Source organism: Phocoena sinus, chromosome X (assembly GCF_008692025.1).
Source record: "Phocoena sinus isolate mPhoSin1 chromosome X, mPhoSin1.pri, whole genome shotgun sequence".
NCBI classification, from domain to species: Eukaryota; Metazoa; Chordata; class Mammalia; order Artiodactyla; family Phocoenidae; genus Phocoena; species Phocoena sinus.
The window spans coordinates 115,791,214-115,810,174 of NC_045784.1; the positions used below are offsets into that span (position 1 = coordinate 115,791,214).

Consider the following 18,961-nt stretch of genomic DNA (forward strand, 5'->3'; position numbering starts at 1 on the left):
AAATTCCTGAATCCTGAATGGCTTTATAGGGCATCAGCCTCCCATCCAGAATTAGGGAATTGGGATTAAAATTCATGGCTTTGCTTTGATTTTTTCTGGAGTGGGTGGTCTTTTTTTTCACAGATTATCCTTGTCAGAGCTAAACTTACAAGTAGGCCCCAATATCCACAATTTTTCTCACACTGACTATTGTGTGCAGAAATGTTACTACATTTCACTTCTTTGGAGAGGGTCCTAAATGGGGGCATGGGGGAACACATGAAAAACAAATTTTGTATACTTCTCAATTTTGCTCAGGGCCTGCCTTGACCCAAGACTTAGAATAATGGACCATAATAATATAATATGCTACAAAGCAGGAAAACAAAGTCACAAACTTAGGTAAGTCTTTGTCATTGAAGTTGATAGTATTACAAAACATTTAATACTGGTATACCTACTGACAACAGCAAATTTGGGTTTAAAGAATTTCTGCAGTTATTACCATCTTAAGTCAGGGATCCATCCATTTTTTTTGTCAAAAGGAGTTACTTTTATTTCCACTAAGTCTTGAGATTACAGGAAGTGGGGACAGGAAAATTCCCTAACAGAGTGAGCCTGAATGGGCCATTAAAAAAAATCTACTTTGGTATAGTTCAGTAATTTTCCAGAAAGACTTCCTAGGCCAGGTAGATGACTTCTCTGTCCAGGCAGTCTCTGCTTTTGTAGGTTAATGAATTTTTATCCACCAAGAAGTCGGTGGCCTATTAGGCCAGGAGTACAGCACAGATCACCCCTCACAGAGAAGAACGAAGATGATGATCAGGGAGAAGCCGGCTGTCTGGGTTTTGTCTTCCTGGGTCCAGCAGCCCCTTGCGCAGCCCATCCATATTCCATTCCTGGAGTTTCAGGAGCTACCCCCATCCTTATAATAACAAAGGACCCCCCTTGTTGCTTGTTAACTTGAGTGTTTCTTGCAAAAATTTTTGGAAATAAAAACAGGTTACAGGGACTCCCCTGGTGGCGCAGTGGTTAGGAATCCACCTGGCAATGCAGGGGACACGGGTTCGAGCCCTGATCCCGGAAGATCCCACATGCTGCAGAGCAACTAAGCCTGTGCGCCACAACTACTGAAGCTGGTGCCCCTAGAGCCCGTGCTCTGCAACAAGAGAAGCCACCGCAACGAGAAGCCCGCGCACCGCAACGAAGAGTAGCCCCCGCTTGACGCAACTAGAGAAAGCCTGCTCACAGCAACGAAGACCCAACGCAGCCAAAGATAAATAAATAAAATAAATTTATATATAAAAAAAGAACAGGTTATAAAGAGATACTTCCAGATTACCTCAGTTCCTAGGGATTTCATTCTAGGAATCCACAAGGAAATAAGAACAGGAACCAGGCTTAATAGAGACAAAAATATTGCTTAAAAAAAAAAGAAAAAAACTGGGAATTCCCTGGCGGTCCAGTAGTTAAGGACTCCACACTTCCACTGCAGGGGGCACGGGTTTGATTCCTGGTCGGGGAAGTAAGAGCCTGCATGCCGTGCGGCACGGCCAAAAAAATTAAATTAAATTAAATTAAAATTAAAAAAGCAAAACTGTCAGGGCCAGTGGCCAAGTAGAATGCCATTGTAGGTACAAGGATGCTTAGGTCCCAACTCCACCGCTCCACTATTACAGTGACTCAATGACCCTCTGTCACTGCTTCAGCTTCTCCTCTCACCCCTGAAGAACTTCTCCACACAAGGCCTCTGTTCTGCTTACTACCTTCCCTGTGTGGGCCTCCCTGCTTCTGGGTTACTCTGACCATGTCCCTGTCTGTTCCATACTCAACCCTCTTTCTGGGAGAGGCTTATTGGCTCAGTGAATCAAATTCAGTCTAGAATGCGGGGCTACCCTACCAGGTCACCTCACAGGCCTCTGGGTAGCCCATGACTGGGTCATATGGGAAGTAACCTTTTTGGCCACCTGCTAAGAGGGGCCTGTGGAGAGAGCAGGCACTCAGTGTTACGTGCAGCAGGGCTGCGTAGCATATTATCACCTATGCTGTGAACTCACTCAGGAATGAAATGGGAGCCCAATAAACACATTGCTGAAAACAGCTGTACACTATTTTTGAATCCTGGAAGAAATATTTAGCAATGCTTAAATGAGCCTAATAAAACTCATGTTATCTATATTATAAAAATGCACGCAAGTCCTACTGCGTGCATGTTTTTTTCTAAGAGAGCAAAAAACGACGTTAGTGGGGCAGTAAAGGTGGTGTGCACACTGGATGTTAAAAGTTTTAGGTTTGGAGCTTGAGCACGTCTGAATCATGGAGTACAAGGGGCAGGCAACTGCTGCCCTTCCTTTCCAGAGACATCTCCAGCCTGAGGAAGGTACCGGAGAGATAAAGGAGGGAGCAGAGGCTTGGAAATAAGGTTGGTCCTTCCACCCATCGTTCGTTCATTCATTCATTCACTCACCACACACGCACTAGACACCAGACCCTGTACTAGGAACTCGGGGTAACCAGAGCCAGCGCCTCTCCTAGTGAAATCGTAACGAAACAAGCCAAAGACTCGTTTCCTACGCGGAGGAGGAGCCTCCGGGCGAAGGAGGGGCGCCTTTCTCTCGCACTGAAACCTGTCCCGCCCGCCCTGTCCACTCCCCCAAGATGGCGGCCGCCCCGACGCCTACTCCGGCGCCGGCCGAGGGGGAACCTTCCCACGCCTTCGGGCTACCGCCTCGTCCCGGCCCCTCCCGGCCCACCGGGGACCCAGCGGAGTCAAACGGCCCCGAGGCGCCTCGCCAGGAAGTCCCAGCTGGGCATCACCGCCCGGCAGCAGAGCTGACCCCGAGCCCCGCCCCCCGAGCCCCACGCCGCCTGCCCGCGTCGGCGCCTGTTGACGCCACTGGGGGCGCGTCTGCGGGACCCGCGACGTCGCGACGCGTCAACAATGGCGACTGCGTCAACAATGGCGACTGCGTCAGCGTGAGCGGGCCTCCGTTGTCAAGCGGTTTCCAGACGTTGTGGCGGGACCCGCCGTCGTCTTAGAATCGGCCGCCGGGGAGCACAGAGCACCTTGTGCCCGCTCCCGCCGCGTTGTGGATCGAGCGGCGGTGTCAAGATCCAGCGGGGCGAGCTAGGTGGGCGGCTGGGCCGGGAGCAGCGGCGCCTGCGCGCGGTGGGCGGGGGGCGGTGCGGCTGGCGAGCGGCCCTGACTTCCCGGGGGCTGCTGGGGCGCCGCGGGGAGGCGGGCGGGGGGGGGGGCGCGGGCTGAGCACGGCCAGCCTCCCTTTCTCTGTTCCCCTCCAGCGTCACTTCGGCCTCTTCGCTCTCCCGGACACTGCACCTGGACTAAGTCGGCAACATGAGCGGCAACAACTTGGATGAGAACGACGAGTTTGATGAGCAGTTGCGAATGCAGAAATTGTACGGAGCCACTGAGGACGGCGACACCGAGAAGGGTCCCGGTGGAGGAAACGATTCTTTCCAGCAGCAGCCGACTGACACCCCATACGAGTGGGACCTGGACAAGAAGGCTTGGTTCCCCAAGGTAGAAGTCGCACGGCCGCCAATGCGCAGCGGGCCCGCCTGGCCAGCCTCGCGGGGCGCGCCTTTCACGTTTTCTTTGCTGAGGTCCTGGGTTAGAGCCCCTCTGGATAGTGACGTTTCTTTTTGTTGTGTCTGTAGCAGAACCGACGTGTAAAGGAACGGAAATCTTTAGGGAGATGGCTTCAGTGTAATTTAATTATTAAGCCTTTTCCATGCCTAATAAATTTTATCTATGAAGGTTACAGTTGGTGACTGCTTTTTATTGCAAAGAGGAAAAACACCAAGAGCAAATTCAGTCGATGTTAATCTCACGTAGTCTCAATCTTACTTATCCTAGGAATTCAGATGTTTAGCTGATGTGCTATGTGCACAATTCAGCTTCTTGATTTGAAAAATTGATAATTCTTTACTGATTGAACTTTGCACCTCTTTTTACTTTCCCACTAAATTTTGTCCCTAGACACGTATGTTTGAACCATATTACCACGGGAATATGACAAGAGGTGCACAGAATATGGATGGAAAAGATCTGAGCATATTTATTTAGAGTACTTGGAAATTGTGAGGTATTCTATTTTAGCTTGAAAGTAAAATGACTGATGTTAAGCTTGGCTCGAAACTTTTTGGTCAAAGTACCCTGTTAATCAAAGTCTCACGGTATGGGTGGAAAAAAAGGATACTTATCACACACGAATAGACTTGCAAGCCAGTAATACAAACTGTGTCTCCATTGTGTAATTTGAGTGTGATTTTTTAATTATTTATTTCACCTTTTTTCTTTCCCACTTTGTATTTGTGTGTATGTTCCAATCCCTCTGAATTGTTAAACTTACTATTTCACTTGGCTGCTGGTGGTGCCAGCTAGAGTGTATATTTGGTTTCTTTAGCCTTCGGAGTACTTTAACAATCGTCTGATAATGGATTAATTTGTGGCTCTATCTTTTTATGTTATGGAAGCCCATACCTCTTCAAACTTCAAGTTTTAAATTTTCCTCATTCCAGTGTGTGCCTTTCATTGATTGGTATGAAGATATAACTATATTTCTTTTGTTGTGTAATTGTGTTTTTTCCCTAAGAGCCAGGAGGATAAATGTGAGTTGGGATTTGTTCTTGATTTGTTCTGACATTAAATGATAATGTGATTTAATTAGTGACGGTGTTAAAATAGCATTTACTTTTATAATTGTTAGCCCCATTCTTTACACACCAAATCAGAGTTCTTCTCTTTGTGTTCTCTGCCTACAGGTATTTAAATATTTAGAGTACATATACTTTTGTTCCTCCATATAGTAAAAGAAAATTTGATCCTGTTGTTAGATTGTTAGTTGACTGTTGGTTTTTATTCTGTTTATTGTTATCTGATACTTCCTTTGTTATATTTATTTGTAGCCTTAGTCAAGTAGACTGCCGAGATAGTAATTTACAAATGAAACAACTAGAAAAGGTGCCAACTTAAAATGCCTCTAGTAGTATCTCAGACTTTTGTGCTGATAATCCAAGTACCCGTGTCTTAATTTTTTATTATTTTGTGTGCAGTTTTCTATATAAGGTGACTGCTCTTGCATTTACACAGAAACACTTGTATGTTAAGTTGTATAACTGAACATGCTGTTATTTAACACTGTAAACTTTTTGTGTGAGGAAATCATTTTTGAATTTATGTATGTGTGCTGAATTTCTTGTTTAGATCACTGAAGATTTTATTGCTACATATCAGGCCAGTTATGGCTTTTCGAACGATGGTGCGTCTAGTTCTACTGCGAATGTCCAAGATGTCAGTGCTAGGACTGCAGAGGAACCTCCGCAAAGAAAATCCCCCGAACCCAGTGATACCAAAAAGAGGGGAGAAAAGAGAAAGGGTGAATCAGGCAAGTGGATTTAGCTTTCAAACAGGAGTGTAAAAATTAAAAATATGAGTGTGTGTGTGTATATATAGTTACTTTTTGGAGAATTATAAAATAGCTTTGACAGAATCATAAGATGGGTTTTTTAAATATTATTATTTGGGTTCATATGTTGGCTCTCTCACTAACCTGTGGGCATCCAGTGGGCTCTTTCAATTCAGTTCAGTTCTCAGTTTCTTCCTTTGCAAAATAGAGCTGTCATTAGGAGATTATCTAAAGTTCTGTTTGTAAGGTGATTTTCTTTTTTTGTACTTTTTGAGTTTAATTAAACTCAAGAAGTCAATTTTGCTTCAGCTTGGCCAGGTCTAACACAGTAGATTGGAGTCAGAAGCAGCTTACGCCAAGGCCTAAAGTCAGTTCAAGGGTGAGGTTTTTTAAAGGTAGTATCAGACTCATAAAGAACCAAGATAAACTAGCCATCTTTTTTCAGACTGGGCTCTGAAACAAATTACTTGTCCAAAGATCCAAATACTTTGAAAGCTGGACAGTGATTTGATTTAATCTGTCTTGTTCTAAGGGTGAGAAAAAGTTTCTAGAAGTTTTGAGAAACTGCCACACTGTCAGGATTTCATAATGGGACTCTTACCTTTTCTGGCATGTGTTTTATTTATTTATTCGATTTTGATTTTTAGGATGGTTTCATGTTGAAGAAGGCAGAAACACAAATGTGTATGTTTCTGGTATGTATACCTTTTAAACCACATTTAGAGTAGAAAATATTTGATTTTGAGATTTTTCACAAAGTGATTTTTAGTTTTCAGTTTCTCTAAATTCTATTTTGTATCGTTGTGTCATTATTTGTTCAGCCATTTACGTGAGTGAGGAATATGTTGTTTTTTTATGAAACTGAGAAAAATTAAGTGTATGTAACTTTGTGTGCCATCCTATCTGCTTTAGGTAACTCACAGCTGTTTGCCCCTTCAGATTCATTGATAAAAGGCCTAAGCAAAGCATGATTTTAATGTATATTTGAATACATTAAAACATGACATTTCCTCACGTCTATAGATGTGAGATTTTTACATACTTTTAGAAAATCAAAATTGCACTCATCCAAGTTATGGATTTTGGATTGGTAGAATCCCTAAGTAATGCTCACCTTTGTTTTAGATGCCTTTATAATTTTTTTCCCCCTAATGTCACAGGTTTGCCTCCAGATATTACAGTGGATGAATTTATACAGCTCATGTCCAAGTTTGGCATTATTATGAGAGATCCTCAAACAGAAGAATTTAAGGTCAAGCTTTACAGAGATAATCAAGGAAATCTTAAAGGAGATGGACTTTGCTGTTATTTGAAGGTTAGTTATGTGGTCAAGTAAGTTTCTCCTATCTCCGTTTCTTTTTTTTTTTTTTTTTTTTTTTTCATTTTCCTATCTCCATTTTTAACTCAGGAACCAGGGCTATAATTTTGTATAGATGATAACCAAGAGTGAGAGCTATTCAAAACAGGATGTGAAGAAAACTTGTTTCATGTTGTGCTTGTGTGTATCCCATTGGTAAGGTTATTCACTTGCTCTTGTAAGAAAATATGTTATCAGGTCAAGGTATTATGTAAGTCATATGACCGAGGTACTTCTCTTGTCTTAAAAAAATTCTTGCTGCAAAGATCTCTTTAGGAGTGTATGCATATAATCAATGCAGAACACATTCTAAAAATCCACAGAGAAAAGAAAGCCAGTAACATTTTATTTGCCCATTGGAATGAATTAGACCGGGGTTTGGCAAACTTCAGCCTACTGCCTGTCTTTGTAAATGAAGTTTTATTGTAACCGGGCCACATTGATTCATTTACGCATTTGTCTGTACCTCCTTTCACATTTCAGCAGCAGAGTTGAGTGGTTGCAGCACAGACCACAGGGCCCACACAGCCTAAAATATTTACTCACTAGCCCTTTACAAAAGTTTTCTGACCCTGAATTAGACCATAAAGGTGATAACTTATGCTTACTGCTTCGAAATATATTTTGAATGAGAGAGAAGAGAGAGTGGTATTAACAGACATTTGCAGAACTTTATTTATTCATGATACCATAAATGGCATGGGGGGAAGCTCAGTGCCAAAGGCAGCCATCATTTTTGGAACACCTGTCCCCTTAGGAGCATGTGTTATGCATTGCTGCACGGTACAAAAGAAGTGGGCACAATGATGGCGTGTACATGTGTCATGGAACCTGAAAATAATTACAAAGCAAAATCAAAGTGATGAAACAACAGTACCAACATCACAAGTGTGTTGCAAGTGTACAACATTTCAGTGTAATCAGAGGGCGGGTAAAATTAAGTTGACAAGCTTCGGGGGAGATAGGTTTTTGACCTGGTTCTTGAACATGATGAGATCACACGTGAGTACGACCATTATAGGAAGATATTTATGTAATTTTCAAATGTAAGGAGATTGAATGCTTTATAAGTTCTTCAAGGATTACTAAAAATCTGTGAACAGATTCTTAGGGGGGTTGATTGGGTTGTAAAATTTTGAAGAGAAAAATGGGGTTTTGACAAACTTGATATGTCAAATTTATAACCCATAAAAATGCAAGATTGCCAAACCAGTAAATTGAGTTCCAGAAGAAAATAGTTAATTGTTCCAGGATCCATATTTGATTGCGTGGCTGAGTTCAGTTGTCCTTTTGAGTTCTCCTCAGGTCCTCAGATCTTTGAATCTGTGTAGAGCTGACAATTGCCCCCTTTGTATAGGACCCAGAATCCACAAGTGTGTGTAATGTTCAAGCTATCAGATAAGCATCTTGTTCCCAGTATATCACAGACCTACATTTTAATTGGTGAACAGAAAAGATTAAAGGCTGACTATGCTATTCCCAGTTTCTTGAGTCATCTAGTCTTTTAAGTAGGAAACTTTTAGAATTTTAAAACTGGAATGCACCTTGGAAATCACACAGGTCCATTTACCTCATTGTATAGAGGAGAAATTGAGATTCCAGGAGGCAAAAATACTATTCCAGTAATGGCAGAACTTATTGAGTACCTACTGTATGCCAGTCACTATCCTTTATGTGCCTTGTTTCATTTAAATTTGTCAAGAACCCTGCAAAGAAGGCATTTCCATTCCCATTTTACAGATGAAGAAATTGGGGCTCAGGGAGCTTGAATAACTTGCCTAGGTTCACATAACTGGTTGGGGACAGCTATGTCTTAAGTACACACTTTCCGATACGTGTTCTGTAGTTCTTTTTTCCCATGTAGGTAGTTACATTTAAATCTTTATTTTATGTATAGTCATCATTCATCTAAAACACTCCTGCTGAAGTTTCATTTCAGTGTGTAACTGACTGACTGTAACTTGCTTTCCCTTTACAAAGAGAGAATCTGTGGATCTTGCATTAAAACTTTTGGATGACGATGAAATTAGAGGCTACAAATTACATGTGGAGGTGGCAAAGTTTCAACTGAAAGGGGAATATGATGCCTCAAAGAAGAAAAAGAAGTGCAAAGACTACAAGAAAAAGCTGTCTATGCAACAAAAGTTTGTGTTGTTTTTTTTTCCATTTTGAAAGATTTTGTATAAATATCCTAGAGTATACTTTTGGTAATAACCACCTAGGTTTTTTTTCTTAACGTCTTTATTGGAGTATAATTTCTTTACAATGGTGTGTTAGTTTCTGCAGTATAACAAAGTGAATCAGCTATACGTATACATATATCCCCATATCCCCTCCCTCTTGCGTCTCCCTCCCACCCTCCCGATAACCACCTAGTTTTGTTCCATCAAGTATGCCTACAGATTATTTTTAAAGAATTTTATTTGCTATACACCTGAAACTAACACAACACTGTAAATCAACTATCCTCCAATATAAAATAAAAATTAAAAAAAAATTTCATTAGCTCATCGGAAACCCTCAGTAATCTGCATAATAGGATGATTTGACAGTGGTGGTGTTTTTTGTTTTCTGAGGTATTCATTTTTAATATAACATGGGCTTAAATGAAATAAGAAAGCCATCTCTACAGAAAATGTTGAGCATCAGATTAAGTAAGATGGTTTAGGTTTATATGCTGGAGCCATTAGTTCATTTTTCATGTGGCTAGAATCAGCTACACCAGGAGCTAAATTTTTACATACAGGTTTGTTAGTAGGAGTTAGAAATTAGAAATGATAGGTTTTATCATTTTATCATGTACTGTGTGGTTGTGTGTAGTATATACAAGTCATCAAGTTTCTATTATTCCCTTTATTTAATGTCTTTTGAAATATGCTGGTTTTAAGAAAGGAGTCAAAATGATAAGTACTTTTATCAGAGTGAATTCTAATAACACTTCTAACACTATGCTTAAACTAATGATAAAATGATCAAAGAAGCATTGAGTTCTGATGTCTATAGTTTTTACAGGAATCGTTAAAATAGATACCTAAAATTTTTATAAACAAATCGGTAAGATTTTAAGATAGTAACAAAGAGTGAGTAGTTTTACATATTTCAATGCAGTTTGTTCTTTATAATCGTAAAATACCTAAAAACCAATACAATTTGAACATTTTCTTGGCCTCAGTGTCTCTTCCTAGATAGTCATAGATACTAAATAATTAGCAATTTTTCAGAAGTCTCATTGGAATGTTTGTAACCAGCCAGCAGTTCTGAAAAATATATATATATTCTGGGGATTTCAGATACTGGGTCCATCTTTCACCTGCCCATTATTTTGATTCAGAAAGTTGTAACGGAGCTGTGACTAAAATACACATTGTTGTTTTAGAATCAGATAATTATCACTATTTAAGTGCTCAATAAAGGATTATTTAACTGCTCTTTTTTTTTTTCGCTCTGACAAGTCTGAAACAAAATTCACAGCTTCTTGTTCCTGTTTTGTCGCATTAGGCAGTTGGATTGGAGACCTGAGAAAAGAGCTGGCCCGTCCCGACTGCGCCACGAGCGAGTTGTCATCATCAGAAATATGTTTCATCCTATAGATTTTGAGGTAGGAAGCAGTGTTCTTACTGATAGAAACATAGATATGCTTTCTTTCAAGGGAGCCCAAAGTTTGCCTCACCCCATCTTTCTCATGTCACATCCTGCACGTTCATCTAGTCTTCGGGATCGGAAGATGATACCAAGAATCAACTGAAGGTTTCAGATTTTCCCAGGTTTAACCCAGCGTTCTTTTAATCGTATCGCAGGTAAACTTGTCTAATACCTGTACCGTGGCCCCAAACAGCAGCTACTTGGTATGGGAAATGATTAAAAATATAAACTTTAAAAGATTTATGGGAGTCGCTTGTGGATTTTGAGTGCAGTTCAACATTGCAGGCTGATTTTGGTGGGGAGGACCAGTTTCACACTTGGAATTGAAAACTTCACTTTAGTGCTAAAAGTTTGATCCTTAAAAAACCTTAGGTTTGGGCTTCCCTGGTGGCGCAGTGGTTGAGAGTCCGCCTTCCGATGCAGGCGACACGGGTTCGTGCCCCGGTCCGGGAAGATCCCACATGCCCGCGGAGCGGCTGGGCCCGTGTGCCATGGCCGCTGAGCCTGTGCGTCCAGAGCCTGTGCTCCGCAACGGGAGAGACCACAACAGTGAGAGGCCCGCGTACAGCAAAAAAAAAAAAAAAAAAAAAACCTTAGGTTAATGAAATACAGCCCCTGACATTTGAGTAGCGAAGGTTGTTTTTTTAGGACCTAATCTTTACAAAACTCTTTAGTGGCTATTAAGAGGACTTTGTAATAATTGGTGTCCATATAAGATTCTAGGAACAGCAAATAAAAGTGAATAAAGGAGGAAGAGCTACTAGAGAGGTTTAAGGAATATTAATTGCCATCAGGGTACCTTGTGTTACGTTCTGCCTCTTGTCCTTATCTCTGTGTTTTGGCCTAGACAGATAGGATCGTTCATGGAAGAAGAATTCTTTATTCTCTGCCTGACTTCTGAAATTAATGATAACAAATTACACATAAGAAAAAAATGTTCATAATGTAAAATTTCAGATGGTTTACAAATGATCTAGTTGCGCCCAAGGCCCACTCTTGTTCCTTTTGTGCAGTTAAGCAGATTTAGAGCGACAGTGTCATTTTACCCCCCTTAGAGAGGGCACCAGAATTGTCTGTTGAACTCCATCTCTGCAGATAGTGATGTGATAGGGTTTACCATGCACCTGTGGAGTCTGTGTCTTTTGAGGTCATTGGGAAGATACCTGTGGACTATGTATACTGTTTGGTGTCTCTTCTGACTAGAATCCTGAAGCATCTTGAAATACGGCAGAGCTGCTTTAGACTTGCAGTGATAATGAAACGTGTTTAAAAAATACACACATATACATGCACACTAGATGCTTTTTGAAATGCTATCCCTGCCAGGTGGGACTTTGAAAGGCATGCATAGATGGATCATGGTGTCTAGTCTACTGGGTACAACTCCAGAATTTCCTGTGATTCACCTACATTTTATTTCCCTGGTAGATAATTGGTTTTTTGATTAGGTGACCTATTACTTTCTGACTTGAGATCCTTGATTCACAACATTCCATACCCCTAACACTTGGACATGAATAGAAATGCAAACTTAATTCATGAAGTACCCGGGCCCTGTGCAAGTTGAAGTGTATCGTGCAATTGCCTTTACGTGTTTCCGCCTCCTGCCTTCGCTCGTTGAGACCCTAATTTAAGTCTAGCTATCACCCTGGGCACACTGAATTTTTCCTAGCTTAACAAATATTCTTTCCTCCAAAAAGCCGCACTTATTCTTCCTTGACTTCCCACGAATTTCCTCCAGTGGATATTTTTAAAGATAAAAGTTTCATGCTTGTAAATTCTTGATAGCTTAAAGAAAAAAAACCTTTATTGGTTTAATATAAACTTTGGAGTTATAGAACCTTTATATTAACCCTGTTTTATTTTATTCATAGCATTTATTATTATCTGAAATAACTGGATCTTCTCCGTTAGAATGTGAGCTCCATGAAAGCTGGGGCTCTTGTCTACCTGGTTTGCTATTATATGCCTGGTGCTTAGAATCATGATTGGCACATAGTAGGCCCTCGGTATTTATAGGAAGAAAAAGTGAGAGAATGATTGAATGAAACCCTTTTTACTCACAAGGCAGAGTGTTTTCATCCACTCAAGGAAGAAAACATTTTCTCTTTAGCATCTTTGCAAATGAAGGAAAGTTTTCAGACGGCTGCACCACAGGGGCTGGGAGCACAGAGGTGGGCTTCAGAGTTCACGGGCAGAGAAACCCTTGATGCTGTCCTTGTTTGCCCATCTGACTGGTCTTGTGTGGTCTGACGAGTTTGATGAGAGCCTGTCAGAAGTCTTGATTTTTTGCTCAGTGTCTCATGGGCCTGAATGTAAAAGTGCATCACTGTTAGCAGACTGTCCAGTATGCTAGACTCTAGCCACATGTGGTTAAATTTAAATTAACTGAAGTGAAATAAAATGAAAATTTAATTCCTCAGGTGTATTAGCCACGTGTGGCTAGTAGCTACCATATTGGATAATGGAGTATTCACTTCTGTGAACACAGGAAGTTCTGTTGGGCAACGCTGGTGTAGACATTATATAACTCTGGATAGAGGTGTTCAACTGGAAAACTGCTTTCATTGGACGTTTTTGGGGAGTGTTCGATTTGTCCAGAGATTCCATATGAATCTAAAGAACAGATCAGCATTGAGGTTTGTAGTAGAAGACAAAAACTGAATTGTCAGGTAACCGGGGTGTCAGAAAGAAATCAGATTTTGTGGGGTGGAATACAGGCGCACCTTGTTTCACTGTGCTTCGCTTAATTGCGCTTTGCAGACACTGCTTTTTTTTATTTTTTACAAATTGAAGTTTTTGTAGCAACCCTGCATGGAGCAAGTCTGTCAGTGCCATTTTTCCAATAGCATTTGCTCACTTCATTTCTCTGTGTCGCTTTTCTGGTAATTGTCCCAGTAGTTTAAACATTTTCATTATTATTAATTATATTTGTTATGGTGATTTGTGATCAGTGATCTTTATTACTGTGACAACTCGCTGAAGGCTCAGATGATGGTTAGCATTTTTTAGCAAAGTATTTCTTAATTAAGGCATGTCTTTTTTAAATACAATGCTATCGCACACTTAATAGACTACAGTATAGTGTAAACATAGCAGGAAAACCAAAAAATTTCGTGACTTGCTTTATTGTAATATTTGCTTTATTGCGCTGGTCTGGAACCGAACATGCAGTATCTCTGAGGTATACCTGTATATGTTTATTCCAGACAATTGACTAGTGTTAGAACCAAAATACCTAGAAGTACCCTTTGGTATCAGGGTGAACAGTGAAGGCTAATATTTTAAATGTAACTTTAAGGGGTTTTCAGTATTTAATTCGAAGCCTTGTTTAAAAAATTCATGCCTGGCAAATTTGAATACCAAGAGGTGAAGAACCAAAGCTCAGATGCGAAGGTAGGTTTCTCATTGTGTATACTAGCGCTGTCCAATAGAGGTATAATGTGAGCCACATGTGTAATTTAAATTTTTCTAGCAGCCACAATACAAAAACAGCATGAAATGGGGTAAATTAATTTTAATGGTGAATTTTATCTAACCCAATATATCCACAGTATTATAATTTCGACATGTAACATAAAAATGTTAATAAGCTATGTTACATTGAAGTTTTTTCCCCCTTTGGTACTAAATTTTCAAAATCTGGTGTTTATTTCACACCTGCAGCACACCTCAATTTGGACTAGCCACATTTCAAGTGCTCGGTAGCCATGTGTGGTTAGTGGCTACTATCTTGGACAGTGTAGGTTTAGCTTGGAAAAGAATGAGAAATACGGTTTATTTCTGGGAAAACAAAACACCACCCTGGAAAAACATTATAAGTGTTGACTGCGGAAAGTTTCAGCGTTTCAGTCTGAGTTTAGTCTCAGGTCTGTTGCTTGCAAAGTGTTGTCTTCAGAAAGTTTTCATGCTTAGCTAGGTTAAAGATATTTTCCCAGGGGAGAGGGTTATTATCTTTAAGCCTCATGATGCTATATAACAGTGAAGATATGTTTGTTTCTCAAGCTGGTAAACATGAAAACAGAGGTCTGGGAAGTCCTTGGCTGAAATTTGATATTCTTGTAGGAAAGGCACTGACACTTTGATAAAGAAATAAAAATGGTAATCCACCCCTCCCCCTACAGTGGAATCATGCTTAAATTTGTTAAATATTTTGAAACAGTTATTGTTTGTTTTTAATATAACCCTGATTTCCCTTGGTAGATAAAATGGAGTTATTAGGAACAGTTTATCAAACTCTGAAAAAGCTTTTATTGACTGTTCATTGCGTGAAAGACTGCACTGTGTTCTGTAAGGTATTCAAAATTCAGTCAAAGGAGATTCCTGCCTGCGGAAAGCTCACAGTCTGATAGGAGCTACCCCCACACGTATACCCCCGTAAAAGCCACCATATGACTTTACCGCCGGAGCACATGGAGTTTACGCCCCATCCCCATTCCTCTCAGGCCTGAGAATTTTCTATAAAGCAAATCGGCACATTCTCCACAGTTAGATCTTAGAAGTGGGAGAAATCCAGGGTCCTGCCAGCTGTGCTCTTAGAAGCTTCAGATTTATAGGATTTGATAGCTTTTATTTTAAATTTGATTTCAGTAACTGCCTACCATTGTTTATTTTTGCCTTTTGACAAAACTTCAGGAAGGAGAAGCCACTTGTCATGTTTTGCTGTTCTCTTTAGTTGGTGAGGAACATACAAACCTGTGAGATAGACAAATTCATATGTTTCCTAAAAAGTGTAAGTCTGCTTCATTAGAAATTTGTAGGTAGGATATCCTCGTTTATATTTGTATGTAGTTGAAATTCAAGTTGATGATGTAACTTTTTTATGAGCCTTTTTCATGCATTGGGACTTGGAGGCAAGATGAACAGGAACCCTTATGGGGGAGGTTTACGCTGTGAGTTAAAATAGAATCGTGGAAGCACAAAGAATAATCTTAAAACACTTAGTCAATGAAAGGGATATATGTCTCCCCGTTACAACATTTCTATAAATAGGAATCTATGCAAAACACAAAATAAGGTTTCCTCATCGGTACAGTCACCGTGATGCCGGTGCAGAACATAGGAATTAGCAGTCTCTGACTTAATATGTGCCACAGGACTTTACCTGCTTCAGCTGCTGTTATTTGTGATTTCCAGCGACACTGCCCTTCCCTCTCCTTTGCCACTGCACACCCCTAGTGCTGTGTACCATACTTGCCCATTCCCCATCTTAAAGCAGGGCAGACCTGTAGTAGTAGCAGCAGCTGTGGTAGTCTAGCTTCATTTTTAACTTTGATTTTTTTTAATTTTGTAGACTGCAGACAAACAACTAACCTTAAGCAAAACCTTTATTGGTTCGTCAAAGTAAGAAATTTGATTCTCAGGGTTTATACTTAAAGAAGGGGGCAAGCCCATTTTAATCAAGTGTGTTTTTGCAGGATGATCCACTGGTGCTGAACGAGATCAGAGAAGACCTTCGGGTGGAATGTTCGAAGTTTGGACAAGTTAGGAGGCTCCTCCTCTTTGATGTAAGTTCATGGCTTGGACAAATGATTTCTAAAGCAATTTTCTTCCATTTTAATAAGTTACTACCAAATATCAGTATGCCTCCAAATTTTACATAAATGTTTTTATGTAGTAGGTCTGCTGTCTAGTGGTAGTCATCTGTAAGCAGTATTAGATAGCATAACTAGATGAACGTGGATTACAAGCGAAGGCTTTGATAGACGTGATATCCCTTGGTTATTTTCCTTTATCATCACTCTAGAGTTTATGATCATGTGAAAAAAAAATATAAGAGACATGTATGAGACCTTATGGTTCCCTATTTGGCCACATCTCCCCCTCTTTCTGAATTATTTCTTCTTCCATACTTGGAGAAGAAAAATCAAGAAAAATACTCTCCTGTATGTTCACCTTTTTTTTACATCCAGAATCAACACATAATAATTAAGAGTCACCATTTATCGATTGCATACTACAGCTACTTTGCATGTTATCTCACTTAAGTCCTCCAAATCCTCTGAGGTAGGTAGGTGCTATTTCACCCATTTTATTTAGTTAGCCATTTTACAGATGAGGACGTTTCGAGATTGAGCACCTTGCCCAAGGCCATTCACCTGGTAAGGGGCAGAGCCAGGATTTAATCCCAGGGCTATTCAACTTCAGAGTCCACATTCTTAACAGCCATACCGTTCTGCATCTCGTTACACAGTGTTATCAGCAGGAACATTTCCAAGGATATCATGCTTGGTTTTTGCTAGACAATGTTAAGCTGAAGAAGCAGCTAGCTTGTGTGGTACTGGCTGCAGTAAAAAGGAAGAAAGACTTCAAAAAAAAAAAAAAAAGAAAGACTTCATACGTAAAATCTTTAGCTCAAATGACCAGAAGGAACCCTACTTCCTTACTTTGTCAGATGTATATGTTTTACTTTAAATGTTCTCATTCATTCCTTCTTTTTCTTCCTTGTCTTTCTAGAGACACCCTGATGGAGTGGCCTCTGTGTCCTTTAGGGATCCGGAGGAAGCTGATTATTGTATTCAGACCCTCAATGGAAGGTGGTTTGGTGGCCGTCAAATCACTGCCCAAGTGTGGGATGGGACTACAGATTATCAGGTGAGTTCTGCAACTGTCAAGGGCACATGAGTTGTTTCATTACCAACAAATACTGATCTAGCAGTTTTTCACATAAGTTTTAAGTTCTGTTTAATCTGTTTAACAGTACTTCTTTTAAATAATCCTTTATATTCAGAGTACGGAAAGAAAAATGTTTCAGTCTTTCAGTTTATAAGTCTGAAATCAGTTTATAAGTCTTGAGGCTTGCTCAGGATAGCAATAAGACAAGAACAAATTAAAGCGCTTCTCTTCCTTTCTGTCTTGTAAAGTACAGACAGTTCAATTATTAACTTTTTAATTGATGAGACATTTCTGCAGTGCTGTGGTATTAGGCGTTCATTTAAATGATCTTAAGGTCAGCTCTAGTAAATCAAGATGTAAAGTGTTGGAAACTGAAGATAGGGAATTGCTTTAATTGCCTAAAAGTGATACCTTATAAAATCAGAGTACTTTCGGCGATATTAGAAATGTTCAGAGATGCTGTTACTTCTTTTGGCCTAAAACATATTTTAATGGCACTTTCCATGTGTACACAGGTGGAGGAGACCACGAGAGAAAGGGAGGAAAGGCTGAGAGGATGGGAGGTTTTCCTCAACACTCCCGAAGCCAACAGAGGCCTTCAGCGTTCAGATTCCGTCTGGGCTCCAGAAAGGGTGGGGCCTTCTAGAGTTAGGCATTTTTCAGAGCAACCTTGCACATCTCAAACGAATGTTCAAGAAGCCGCAACTGAAATGGCATTTGAAGAACCTATAGATGAAAAGAAGTTTGAAAAAACAGAAGATGGGGGAGAAGTTGAAGAAGCTCCTTCTGAAAAAGATGCTAAAGAAAGTGGCCCTGAAAAAGAGGCTGAAAAAGCCTGTCCCCAAAAAGAATCTGAAGAGAGCTGCCTCAAAAGAGAGTTTGAGGAAGGCTGTCCCAAAAGAGCACGTGAAGAAGACTTCCCCAACAGAGAGTCCGGAGAACGCAGCCCCGAGAAAGAGCATGAAGAGGGTAGTCCTAAAAAAGAGTCGAAAGAGAATGGTGCAAAAAGAGAGCCCAAAAAGAAGAGACTCAAAACAGATCCTGATGAGAACAGCCTTGAGCAGGAGCCTGAGGAGGAGGCCAGCCCCCAGAAGGCGGCTGAAGATGGCAGCTCAGAACAAGGGTCTGAAGAGTGCTCGGAAAAGCAGTTTGAAGACGACTCCGAAAAAGAGTTAGAAGAAAACGGCCTTGAGAAAGGTTTTGAGGAAGAGGGCTCTGAGAAGGAACTTAATGAAAACATTCTTGAGAAAGAGGTAGAAGAAAATAACTCTGAAAAATCAGAATTTGAAGATGACAGCTCTGGGAAAATGTTTGATGAAGAAGGCTCTGAGAAGGAGTTTGATGAAGAGTCAGATGAGAAGGAAGAAGAGGAAGATGTGTATGAAAAAGTATTTGACGATGAGTCGGATGAAAAAGAGGACAAAGAAGTTGCAGAAGAAAAGGGGCTAGAAGATGTGCTTGAAAAGGACAGAGAAGACGATGCAAATGAAAAGGTGTTTGAAGATTCAGATGGAAAAGAAGATGAGGAAGATGCAGATGTAAAGGAAGATGAAGACACAGATGAAAAGATGTTCGAAGATGATGATTCCAATGAGAAGTTGTTTGATGACGATGCCAGTGACAATTTGTTTGAAGATTCTGATGAGAGAGGGACTGTGGGTGATTCAGGGAATGTTAAGGAGGAAGGGCCCCTGTCCACAGGCAGCAGCTTTGTCCTCAGTAGTGATGACGACGATGAAGACGATGATGACGTTTAATCCCTTAAACTTGCTTTGTAGGGTGATTCCTCCATCTCCGTTTTGCCTCTGCTCCAGGGTAATTACTAGTAGTGTTACATGAACGTGTGCATAGAGGTAGGATGCCCTCAGATCAATGCAGTGAAGTGTTCGTGATTACCTGTACTGGCCGATTTTAAATATATGTGAACAAGTCAACTGGA

General features: G+C 40.5%; 1 protein-coding gene across 2 annotated transcripts; it reads left to right on the plus strand.

Moving 5' to 3' along the window:
* Nucleotides 1-2,904: 2,904 nt before the first annotated feature.
* Nucleotides 2,905-18,961, plus strand: HTATSF1 (HIV-1 Tat specific factor 1). 2 transcript variants are annotated; one of them, XM_032620290.1, is made up of 10 exons: nt 2,905-3,110; nt 3,280-3,520; nt 5,207-5,387; nt 6,056-6,103; nt 6,569-6,723; nt 8,746-8,909; nt 10,264-10,363; nt 15,825-15,914; nt 16,864-17,001; nt 17,538-18,961. In XM_032620290.1, exons 2-10 carry the CDS (start codon nt 3,335-3,337, stop codon nt 18,777-18,779), a joined length of 2,304 nt encoding a protein of 767 aa, XP_032476181.1. In that variant the 5' UTR covers nt 2,905-3,110; nt 3,280-3,334; the 3' UTR covers nt 18,780-18,961. The 2 variants fall into 2 exon arrangements, with proteins under 2 accessions (XP_032476181.1, XP_032476182.1); XM_032620291.1 differs by lacking the exon at nt 2,905-3,110 and having other exon boundaries at nt 3,210-3,520.